Source organism: Anomaloglossus baeobatrachus, chromosome 11 (genome assembly GCF_048569485.1).
Source record: "Anomaloglossus baeobatrachus isolate aAnoBae1 chromosome 11, aAnoBae1.hap1, whole genome shotgun sequence".
Taxonomy (NCBI): Eukaryota; Metazoa; Chordata; class Amphibia; order Anura; family Aromobatidae; genus Anomaloglossus; species Anomaloglossus baeobatrachus.
In genome coordinates this window covers 130701314-130714325 of record NC_134363.1, presented here as the reverse complement: position 1 = coordinate 130714325, position 13012 = coordinate 130701314, and the positions used below count along the sequence as shown (strand labels likewise).

The following is a 13012-nucleotide window of genomic DNA, read 5'->3' as shown; positions in this document are numbered from 1 at the left end:
AGACGCACAGTGTCTGAATAATGGCCTATAAATGACGCACAACACCAGGTCCAGGCGGGTCAGTTAGCACTATGAGTACATAACACATGACAGGCTCACCATTTAACCACCTGAATTCAAAAGGTCCACACACATCCTGCAAAAATGGATAAAATGTGCCATACCTCAAATAGTGAGATATTAGTTTATATTTTGGCCCAAAATATGTAAGCTCGCAATCCGTTCGTCAAGGATTCTCACACTTGCGAGTCCCTACACTGAATTAGTTAGAAAAACCACAAAAAACTACATCAAAAAAACACCAAAAAGGAGCCAAGACAAATGATATGTGCACACACAGAATGTGGTGAGCCTTCCTCATAAAGACACTGTGCATTTCACTCATTATATGATGGGCTCCCAGTGCAAGCCTTATTAGTGTGCATGTCTTATGCTAAGCAGCCGCCCCTCCCCCCTAATGTGGAGGTTGAGTGGCTGTGACATCAGCATCTTGCACCTCGGCTGCAGCCATCTTTATGAGGAAGGCTCACCACATTCTGTGTGTGCACATATCATTTGTCTTGGCTCCTTTTTGGTGTTTTTTTCACCCTCACTGTCAAAAAGTTTTTTCTAATAATAGAATCATAGAATATTAGATTTACATGGACGCCCCCATCATCGTTCACGCAGGTGCGAGATTATGGGCGGGTACGAGGACGACGCTGGTGAGGTCATACACAACGCCGCCCATAATCTCGCGCCTGTGCAACTACATCACCGGCACCCGCGCGAGGGAAACTTTATGGTCAGCCCCGTGATAGGGGCACAGCGAAATTCGCCTGCACGAGACTCCAGCAGCGTGGACGATGATGGGGGCCGCGTCATCCATGTAAATCATGACTGGGGGACGGCGAACAGTGGCAGGAGGGGGGACAAAAGCCGAATTAGAGCCCGCCCATCTGGCCAACCAAACTGATTTGCATAAGAAACGTTAAGATTTTATAAAGTTCTTTTAGGGGTTTGCAACAAGGTGCACCTTCCTAGAATGCAGCCCAGGAGCTGCAGAAGGTGATATTTTTTGTTTTAATAGGGACAAAACTGGTGACAGGTTCCCTTTAAACAGAGCAAGCAAATCAAATGCAACAATAAGATCTATGTAACCAGCGCTCCATGCTGGAAGAAGTCCGCTCTACGTACATTGGTCAAATAGTCTTTAATCCGTGGCCAGCTCCTCACAGGGACCACCCCTATAAATGTCAAGGACCAATCTTAAGATGATAGTATACAAAGTGAACAGAAAATTCTGAGAATGTAAGATCTGTAATCGTGTATACAAAATATGAAGCACACAATACTAATTAATATTAAGACATGAGGCTGGAAGTTAAGACGACAAATCGCTTTATGCGTTCCTTGTTTTGGAGACCTGACAAATACCGATCGCCCGGGGTTAACGAATCCTAATTTGTTTGAATAACGATCTGTCTGCGGATTGGATTTACAACTCTGCGACTCAAACATTAGTGACCTGTCACCATTTAAAAAATAATTATTTCAATAATTAGTCACATCGCTAATTTCCAGCAGCAGCCATCGATCGGCGAGACCTAGGTGAGACAAAGGTGCAAAACCAGCCGTCATCTTACAAAACCCTCAAAGGAACGTCTCCTCCTGCCAGACACACAATTCAAGGGCTGGGAGAAAATTCAATATCTGCCACCATGGCAGTTTTAGCAAATCTTAAATATCCACTGACCTTCATAGGCGTGGTGGACAAGGTTAAAGAGTTGCTCGGCTTGCTTTTTCAGTTCAGGGTCCCTGTGCTTGTCAGGGTGGTATAACATGCACAGTCTGCGGTACGATGCCTTCAACTCCTCCTGGGTAGCCTGGAAATATAAAATAAGAAAGGAAGCAAATTAGTGACATCTGTGACCTTAAAGAAATACTACACCGGGAAATAAATGATTAAAATAAAAACAGGGGATAACCTTGTCCATTCCGTTTGGCAGATTGCAGGATTTTCTGCAAGATCCTGAAACATATTCTTGTAGAAATCTAAAATAAATTACCATATTTTTCTTTTTATAAGACGCATCGGATTATAAGACACACCCCAAAATTCAGAGCAAAAAAGGGTGAAAAAATGGGGTCCGTCTTTTAATCTGGTGGTGTCTTCCCAGAGGGGGGTGGCAGCGGTGGTGGAGCGGGGGATGTCCCAGAAAATGTCGGATGTGCTGAGGTTGCGGTGGCTGGGGCAGCTGTGCTTGGGCTCAGGCTGCGGTAGCAGCTCGGGCAGCTGTGCTAGGGCTCAGGCTGCGGCGCTAGGGCTCAGGCGGCGGCTGGGGCAAAGGCTGCGGCGGCTGGGGCAGCTGTGCTGGGGCTCAGGCTGCGGAGGTGGCTCGGGCAGCTGTGCTGGGGCAAAGGCTGCGGCGGCTGGGGCAGCTGTGCTGGGGCTCAGGCTGCGGCGGCTGGGGCAGCTGTGCTGGGGCTCAGGCTGCGGAGGTGGCTCGGGCAGCTGTGCTGGGGCAAAGGCTGCGGCGGCTGGGGCAGCTGTGCTGGGGCTCAGGCTGCGGAGGTAGCTCGGGCAGCTGTGCTGGGGCTCAGGCTGCGAATGGGGCAGCTGTGCTGGGGCTCAGGCTGCGAATGGGGCAGCTGTGCTGGGGCTCAGGATGCGGCAACGGCTGGGGCAGTTGTGCTGGGGCTAAGGCTGCGGTGGCGGCTGGGGCAGCTGTGCTGGGGCTCAGGCTGCAGGCTTCAAAGAAGTGATGCCCGGAGTCAGCTCAGATTGAGCTCTCGGTTCAATGGCAAGCCGGGATCTCATCTGCGCAAGCGCCACTTCCGGGCGCCATTTTCCTTAAGTCCGCTGCCAGGAGATCAATGGGCTGGAGGCGGCACGTGTGCAGATGAGATCATGAGCCGAGAGCTCAATCTGCGCATGCGTTGACTTTGGGCTCCATTATTTGAAGGCTTCACCACCAGTCCAGCCGTCCCAGACACCGCACAGCTACCCCATCACCAGCCCCCGCAGCACCAGCTCAGTCACTTCAGCCTCTGCACAGCCACCGCAGAACCAGCCCAGCCACCTTCACAGCTGCCGCATAATTCCCCCCGGCCTCCTGCGATCCCTCTCCACCAACCCCGGTAAGCTACATTCAGATTATAAGACGCACCCATCACTTTCCTCCCAAATTTTTGGGAGGAAAAGTGCGTCTTATAATCCGAAAAATACGGTACCTCTGATTGGTGATAAAGCAAACCCAACAACGCTCGTGTTACACCATTTACGTGTTGCAATTTCCATAGGCTTTTCTTTCAAGCTATATGAATTTTTATGAATTATTTTTTTTTTCTATTTTAAGCGAAATAATAGAGTGGGTAGTACTTGGCTAATAGGTTGGAGCATCATTACTTTATGCAGATAAGGCAGAGGGGGGAGGCTCCTACTGCAGACATTTTTCCTGCATTCTGTTGAGGTCCTGCTTTTTTGGGATGTAGCACCACATTCTGTATTTTCACGTTTTATGTAGTGAAGCAGCAAAAACTTTACGAACAGATCTATCTAGGACAGTGCCAAGGTCACCTGGGACCGATGTGATCCAACTTCACAGTCCACTGCTCTACCAAGTAGGTCACTCCATCATCGTCTACACCACAAGTAAAATGGAAGCAGTCAGGAGCGGATATAACACGACAACCATCAATAATGCCCAAAGCTTCACACATTCGGAAAAAAAAGTGAGGTCTGCGGTAAGTGGGTGCAAAGATTTTATGGTTGGATTTTTATTTTTTTTACATGTTTTACTTGTAATAAAACTATGGGCGGCTAATTGCATCAAAAGAAAAAAATGGCAAAGAATGATAAAAATTGCAACAAATGAATGAACCTTTATGTTCCTATGTATCGCCAGCCATACAGACATTTAATTAAAGCAAGGTCACTTTCCGCATTGTATGTGTACAGCCATCAGCAGCGCCTCGCCTTTCATTCACCACTAGTTCCGATATGAACACAGCGCCCACAATACAGCCATTATACAATCAGTCCGCTCTTGGAACGACGCCTACGATTCACTTCTCTGATCCCGATCTGCGCAGTGTGAAGGTTGAAAACAGATTCAGTCTAAATCTATGTTTTTTTTCTTCCTCTTTTATTGCATTAGCTTTCTAAAAAAAAAGTAAGAGCCGTGGATTGTTTTCAAAATTAAATTTTTTGGAGGGCCATATAGAAGACATATGATCAGGATCCCTCCTTCGATTAGCCAAGAGCCTCACAGTAAGCGCTCTGCTCCTGAGATCACTGGACACTTCAGGGGATACGTGTTCTTACAGAAGAGACCCAACCCAGAATAAAAGACTTATTTTCAAGGCAAAGTTATATGGGGGGGGGGAAAAATGTGTAAAGTTGCCCATACTAGCCAAGACAGAAGCCTATCTGTAGAAAGCACTGTTTGGTTTTTTTTTGCTCCTCATCAGCACAAAGCAAGGTACTAGTGGGCTGAATGTGATGCCTTACACTCAGCTTGGAGGGGATTACTGGAAAGCATACAATGTCTTAAACTCCCTATAGGAACAGCCTTGCAATCACAGTAGTATAAAATAGGGGGGGGGGGGGGGGGGCACAACAGTTACATCTATAGGCCGGGGGCATATGGTGGACTAATACGATCCTTGCATGACACTCAGCTCACGCTGGCAGCACAGCGGGAGCTGAGTGTCATGCGAGTGTCATTGCGACTGAGGTCCGATCATGCGTTCGGACCACAGCTGCGGGGGACGGGCCGGAACTGAGGAGGGGAGGGCCAGCACTGAGGAGGGGCAGGCTGGCGCTGAGGATGGGAGGGAGGGATTTATCTCCCTCTCTCCTCCGCTGTCGGCTATTACCATTCTCGGCCTGCACCCACGGTACGCCGGTGTACTCTGAGTGTAGTGCGATCTTTCTCTCTCCCCATAGACTTGAATGGGTGCGAGAGGAAACCAGGAACGCATTACACCCGCAGCATGCTGCGATTGTTTTCTCGGTCTGATTAGGGCTGAGAAAATAATCGCTCATGTGCGCTGACACACAGGCTAATATTGGTCCGAGTGGAATGCGATGTTTTATCGCATTCCACTCGCATCGATATTCATGCCTTGTGTCTTGGGCCTTACTGATATAACCACAAGATGAGAGGGACTTCAATAATGCAACATGGGGTGAATTACAGCTGAGACACTGAGGATAGTCGTGACTGTTTAGGGCTCTGCTCCACCCAAATGACTGGATGAACAGAGCAGCACATGGCAGGGATAGCTTTATTTCTCCTCGCTGCTCAAATCATAGATTTACACACAGATATACTCACATATATAAACATTACAACACAGGATGACAAATAATTTTTTTCTTTGAGGGATAACATTTTTTAAAAATAGGCAGGGAAAGTGTTTTACCTCACATAAAGAATCAGCTGTGATCTCGAGTTGTGCGATCTCTATACTCGTACAACATATTTTTATTAGATTTTTTCCAGCACAGACATTACAGATTGATGGGGGGGAATAAGGTAACATCTTATTTGAAGAATATTATTGGAGAATATATGAAGGGATCGGGGGAGGGGGAAGTATTCCTAACAATGAAAAAGAACTCTTTATGATTTATAAATATAGTACTAAATAACACAGTAAATCACTGATGTACAACTTACTAAATGAGATAAAATGATCTGCATACTCTTTCGAGTCTTCCCTGGTCCAGCAGATATGGTATGATTAGACCATGTCCCTGTACAGTCAGACACGACCATTACACAGTACACAGCAGGGCACATATATAAGATTATCCCAGCACAGGAACATTTTTTTTTAAAGCGAACCTGTCACCAGGTTTTGCCCATATAACCTGTAGCCACCACTAGTGAGCACTTATATACAGTATTCTATAATACTGTATATAAGTGTCCAGGCCGATCTGCATAACAAAAATAGACATTTTATTATACTCACCTATGGTGCGGTCTGGTCCAATGGGCGTCGCTGGTCTTGACGGCGCCGCCTCTCTTCTTGCTTCAAGTGGATGATGCGTCCTGTGTCATCCACACAGTGTCCTCAATAGTGCTCTTGCGCATGCGTGCTTCTCTGTGCCGGGGGTAAAGCTCTATAGTGCGCTTGTGCAGGCGCTCAGCATATTACAATACTTTGCTCTACCTTCAGAACAGAGAGGTGCACTTGCGCAGGAGTGCAATAACAGACACTGTTTGTATGACATAGGACGCTTCATCCACATGAAAAAAAAAAAAAAAAAAAAAAAGAGGCGCCGGATCAAGACCAAGGACGACCCTCAGACTGGACCACCCAATATGGGAGTGTAATAAAAGGGTTTTTTCATGTTATGCAGATCGGCCATTATTCCAGAATGTTGTATATCAGGTCACCTGTATATCAGGTACGTTATATGGGAAAACCCTGGTGACCGGTTCCTTTTAAAACACATCCAATTGTGAAAAATGTTATTATTCCAAGATCTATTGATTATAATGAACTTTGTTGGACATCCCCTTTAAAATGTGCGCTCAGGAATGTTAGGTTACATTTCCACATAGCGAAAATACAGTGACTTTCCCTCTGCAACATTTTTTGAATATAGGGTCAATATAGTGCATAAGACTTCACAAAAATCGCATGCAAAAGCTCCAAAAAATATAACGGAAATTTATGATGCACATGTATATGCAAATTTCACCTTTGCATGTTGGGATCTTCGTCAATGTTTTTGCAGCAATATTTGCAGCAGTAAATACAGACATTGCTGCAGCTTTGCCGATGTGGGTGGTCCACAGCAAAAATACCCTTGGAGTAAAAAAATACCAAAACTTTTCAGCAGGCAGAACTGCTATTGGGATATCGTTCTCCTCAGTTTTGCTTTAACTCTTTCCAGGCTGAAGGAAAGCGGATCGCGGCTTTAGGTAAATATTCCTATGATGCGTTCCCTTTTCTCAGGAGGACTGGAGACGGTGATATACAATGTATTAGTTGTACCTCCACACAAGAGGGAAATGAAGATTTGATGGGTGACTTATGTTTATTGCAAACAAAAACCTAACAACAATAGCGAAACGGATCCTGATTCACGACCTGCCAGCGCCAGAGACGAGACAGCGCTCAGGACTATAAAACTTCCACTCAAGCGGATTACAAACTATTATCTATGTAACAATTACCGAAAAGGAAGATACAAATACACAGATTGCAGATGAATAGGACCAACATCTTAAAGTGAAACAAAAACAAAAAAAATCCTTCACCATCTTGGAATCCCATCGGTACACCAGGAAATCTTTCAGAAATGTAAAATACCCTTTGTAATGGTGGAATATGGGGGGTGTGTGTATAATTTTGTGTAGGTTCGTATTTTAGGCCTGGTGCTCTGTCCATTCTATGTATTATTTGTCCTGTCTGCAGGGTTATAACCCCCTGCAGTGCGCTTCTGTTCCTAGGTCTGGAGAAGGGGGGCCTGGAATCCACCCAAACTCGCTGTTTACCTGGGAGATTATTCAGTCTGTCTGAGAACTTCAAGAGAAGCAGGAAGATTGATCCTCTGAGGGAGAAGCTGACACCCCAGAGAGACTGTGAGAAACCCTGATTTCCCTGGAAAAGAACTGCTGGAGGATTGTGACTGATTTATCCTCTGAGGGAGAAGCTGAGGATCCCCAGAGAGACCTGGACATTTATCCCTTACTGGACTGTGTTCCTGGACTACTTTACCCTACGTGTGGTGGATTATTTGATGAACCTACTGGATTGCATGGAATAAATGTTCTTTGGATTGCTCACTCATCTCTCGCTCTGTTGATTGTGTGATATCTGAGAAGGACCCCGGGACACCCTTCAAATGAATAAAAAAAACCAAAAAAAAAACAAAAAAAAAGTGGACAACCCCTTTAATAGATCGATCCCTTATACCAATACGGATTCTCCCTTTGAATCCATGTGAGATTGGCTTTGTAATCCTTTTTGAAAGTATAACTTGTTCTCCACCCATTCAGCCTGACTGGCAGCCCCTCACTGTCCCTCCTCCCTGCTGCATTCTCACACTGCTCAGTATAAGCTGCACCTGTTAATCAGGCTGGATGGGCAGATGCTAAATATACTTGGACTCATGAGTTACCGTATATAATTCTATAGCTGTAATTATAAAAAGCTTATACAGCCAATCTGACAGTCAGCACACCAGTCTCATCAGGTCTAAGATCTATTTTTTAATGTGTGCAGTTTAATTGGTTAATCTGGTGAGAGATCCACTTTAGAGGAACAACAGATAGATAATAGTGTGATAAGATACTAGGGTCACTAAAAAGAATTTGTAGTATTGCATGCGGCCATTGATATGGAGGTTGTTAAAAGATCCCTATTTTGGTTCATAGAGTGTTAGAAGGGGGTTGAGGATCTCAATAAGGGGTCTCCCCTTTATGACCATTATTGGGTGTATATATAAAGGAGGAGATTTATTTCAGAAAACCCCTTTAAAAAGCAATACTTTTTTGGCTTCCATTCCCGCAGATCTCACAAAGAGGTGGAGTAATTCTTGGGTTACCATGTGGCATCTTCAGGCACCTTGTTATTTTACTCGCGGCCGGCAAAGCATCTTATTCATCACAAAATGAGCAGCATTAAGGGCGCAGGTCGAAATTAAGCAGACCAAAAAGAATAAAATCTAATCATCATTTCCGTAGACAAGAAGCCGGAGCTTAACTTGTCTGTGCGAGACGTCTGCAGTGGAAGTAGGTTTGTTTTAATATTTTATAAGGAAAATATTCGGTATAAGCACAGTATGTATCTCAAGAAAACAGGAGAGCGGTTCCTGAGCGCTCCCCGACTGGAGCACATAATGAAGACATTCACCGCGCACGCAGCTTTTGTTTTCACTGCAAAAATAGAAAACTGAGGCTGAAACTTTCTGAAGTGTGACAAGGAGAAAGCAATGGGAATCCGCTACCCTAAGCTTCTCCTAGAGGCCACATTGGGTTACCCTTGTTACCCTGCCCCAAAAATATGGGAATCTGCCACCCTAAGCCTCTCCTACATAGTCACATTGGGTTTCCCTTGTTCCCCTGCTCCCAAAAATATGTGAATCCGCCACCCTAAGCCTCTCCTACATAGTTACATTGGGTTTACCTTGTTCCCCTGCTCCCAAAAATATGGGAATCCGCCACCCTAAGCCTCTGCTATATAGTCACATTGGGTTTCTCTCGTTCCCCTGCCTTTCAAAATATGGGAATCCACCACCCTAAGCCTCTCCTACATGGTCATATTGGGTTTCCCTTGTTCCCCTGCCCCCCAAAAATATGAGAATCCGCCACCCTAAGCCTCTCCTACATAGTAACATTAGGTTTACCTTGTTCCCCTGCTTCCAAAAATATGGGAATCCGCCACCCTAAGCTTCTCCTATATAGTCAAATCGGGTTTCCCTTGTTCCCCTGCCCCCAAGAATATGGGAATACACCACCCTAAGCCTCTCCTATATAGTCCCATTAGCTTTCCCTTGTTCCTCAGCCCCCAAAAATATGGGAATCCGCTAGCCTAAGCCTCTCCTACATGGCCACATTGGGTTTGCCTTCTTCCCGTGCCCCGTGAATAAAAATAACAACCCTGAAATCTTGTGGTTTTATTGTCTGCTTGGACTTATTCCAGTTTTGACCACAGTGAAAATGGGTATGCAACTGCGCCCTGATATTCTATTTTAGGGTACATTAAAAATATTAAAATTGGTTTTTTTTTAATACCTTTCTTCTTGCCTGAGATATGTTCACTTGAGTTTATAAGACCAAAGCCTGAAGCTGCACGACAGGGATTGTGATGAAAGCCCTCTGCTGTCGGACACACTGTTGTCAGAGCTCTAATTTCCCATCAAAGTTGATAGAAAATGTTTAAGGTGCACAGAGCATGACCGTTTGACAAGATCAGGACAGGCTTTGAGGCTGCTGGGTACAAACAAGAATACAAGGTTTTTATAGATATGCAATAAAATACTAGAAAAAAAAGACCATAACAAAATAATCCCATAAAAACAGGACTAGTCCAAGGAAAAATGCAGAGAACAGGTAGGATATATGGGTGATGATCAATTAGTACATGAAGTATGGGGTTAAAGGGGTTGTCCGCAACTAGGACAATCCCTTCTGATTCCACCAGGTAAAATAATAAAGCCTATACGCACCTCCCGTACCGACGCCCTTCCTCTGGTAGCGTGGTTCACGTTCCCGAGTCTCACATGATGTTCAAATTGTCCCTCCAGTGAAGCCTTTTCATAAGACTTAGGGTTTCTTTGCCAGATCAGAACCCCAATTTACAGACACGGTGTTTCGGGGTGATTGCCCCTCGTCAGTGCAAAGTGTGGGTATCTGATCTGGCTTATGAGAAGCTATGTGGGGACAACAGGGAAGACTATTCTCCTTATGGAGACCTGACAAACCAGTCTGGCTGTCAGTAAGAGGACTTATAGCTGCAATGGCCCTCTGGGAATTATTCTTTCACTTGATGTTGTGACATCAAGCGAGCCCCGTGTCCAATCAGTGCTGACTTCTGTCTCCCCACCTTCAGACCAAACGAGCAATGAACAGCAGGGCTGTGGAGTCGGAGTCGGAGTCGTGGAGTCGGAGTCGGAGCTCATTTTGGTGGAGTCGGAGTCGGAGTCGGTATAAAATGCACCGACTCCGACTCCTAAAATATATAATAAATTGGGGACAGGAGTGCAATGCAGAATGTGCTGAATATTTTACTAAATAACAACATTTAGTATAATGCTTATATTTAAGTGAAAAATTTATTGTAGTACAATGTGAACATCAGACATTTAATTGTTTTTATGATACAATAATCAAGATATTTGGATAGAACATAAAATATTTATTGGAATACAACTTTAGAACACAAAAAAACTAATAAATTGTAAATATGTAATATATATAATATATATATATATACAGTGTATATACACACACAAGATATATATGTAATCTACTGTATATTACATAGTGTATTACATATTTACAATTTATTACAGTTTTTTGTGTTCTAAAGTTGTATTCCAATAAATATATTTTATGTTCTATCCAAATATCTTGATTATTGTATCATAAAAATTATTAAATGTCTGATGTTCACATACACATATTCATGTACTACAATAAATTTTTCACCTAACTATAAGCAATATATGTAGGAGTCGGAGTCGGAGTCGGAGTCGGAGCCGGAGCCGGAGTCGGAGTCGGAGCCGGAGCCGGAGTCGGAGCCGGAGCCGGAGTCGGAGCCGGAGCCGGAGCCGGAGTCGGAGTCGGTGCAAGAGAATTTGAGGAGTCGGAGTCGAAGGTTTGGCTTACCGACTCCACAGCCCTGATGAACAGGAAGTGAGCAATGTGGCTGGCACTCACTTCCTGCTTATTGTTCATTTGGTCCGAAGGCGGGGACAAGAAAGCCAGCGCTGAATGGGAGCGGGGTTGACGTCGCAAAATCACGTGAGCCCCAGGAACGCGAACTGCGACACCTGAGGAAGGGCGTCGGTACGGGAGGTGTGTATAGGCTTTATTATTATACCTGGTGGAATCAGAAGGGATTGTCCTAGTTGCGGACAACCCCTTTAAGGTGAAAGCTGCTGCAGGAGAAAAAAAAACCCTGAGCCCTATATTGACCCTAAAGTCATGCCCTACCTGACAGCGGAGGTTGGCTCCTTAATAAAGATTGCAAATGGCGCTCCATGTTGTCTCACCCTACTAAGTACCCGAGCGTCTCTATACAAAGCCATTACTAAGTACCGTGAAAACAAGACAGCCAAATGGAAGCTACAAGGAATTATAGCTAAAAAGGGAAAATATAGATGGTAACCGGGCTTGGCCATACATACAGGAACTATCGGAATGGTAACAATGACAAAAACATATGAGGTTCCTTATAAAATGACCAAATGACATAACATTCACCAAAGATAAGGCAAAATGATCACTATCTACCAAATATAATGGTGAAGACAGCAACGGTGTAATGACTTTAGGGTCAATACAGGGCGTTCACCTTAACCTCATACCTCATGTAATAATTTATCCTCTCCCGTATATACTACCTGTTCCCTACATTTTCCAATAGAACGAGAAAAACGGACAATAAAAAGGGACCATAATCCCCATAACTAAGCAATGCTCAATAACAATAGGCCTACAAAAATGGGTAACAAAGGAATTACCAAAAAAATAGTAAAAACAGCATAGTAAAATTTTTTGTCAAAAGCATGTTTCGCAGATGCTTCTTCTATCCCTCAAGAAGCATGTGCAAAACGTGCGTCGGCGCGCAAGGACTTGTGCAGGGACACAGCTTGTGCTAGGACCGATTCTTTTAATCTCTTTATTAATGACTTTGCGGATGGGATTGATAGTACAGTGTCAGTCTTTGCTGATGATACCAAATGTAGGATATTAAAAACTGACCTTGCTAGTACAATATTACAAAAAGATCTGGATAAGATGTCAGAATGGGCAGATACTTGGCAAATGAGATTTAATTTTGATAAATGTAAAGTAATGCACCTAGGACGGAGTAATCCTATAACTGCGTATACATTAAATGGAAGTAAACTCGGGACTACAGAACAGAAGGACTTGGGTATTCTCATTACAAATAAGCTGAGCAGCAGCACTCAATGTCAAGCAGCAGCTGCTAAAGCAAACAAGATTTTAGGGTGTATAAAAAGAGAGATTAGATCCTGTGATCCCAACGTATTGTTACCCCTCTATAAATCACCTGTAAGGCCACATCTGGAATATGGAGTTCAGTTTTGGGCTCCACATTTTAAAAAGAACATTCAGAAGTCAGAGTCAGTTCAAAGGTGGGTAACTAGATTACTACAAGGAATGGAGGCCGCCCGTATGATGAGAGGTTGGGAAAGTTAGATTTGTTTAGCTTAGAAAAAAGACGTCTCAGAGGAGATCTCATTAATATGTATAAATACATGTGTGGTCAATATAAAGGACTGGCACATGACTTATTCCTTCCAAAGACAATACTA

The 13012-nt window shown here is 44.3% G+C and overlaps 1 protein-coding gene across 1 annotated transcript in view; it reads right to left on the bottom strand.

Moving 5' to 3' along the window:
- DNAJC11 (DnaJ heat shock protein family (Hsp40) member C11) overlaps positions 1–13012 on the bottom strand; it is a 209611-nt gene that overhangs the window by 140924 nt on the left and 55675 nt on the right. The window contains exon 2 of the mRNA XM_075328892.1: positions 1736–1865. Within this exon, the coding sequence (XP_075185007.1) occupies positions 1736–1865 (130 nt within the window). The remainder of the gene's footprint in view (positions 1–1735; positions 1866–13012) is intronic.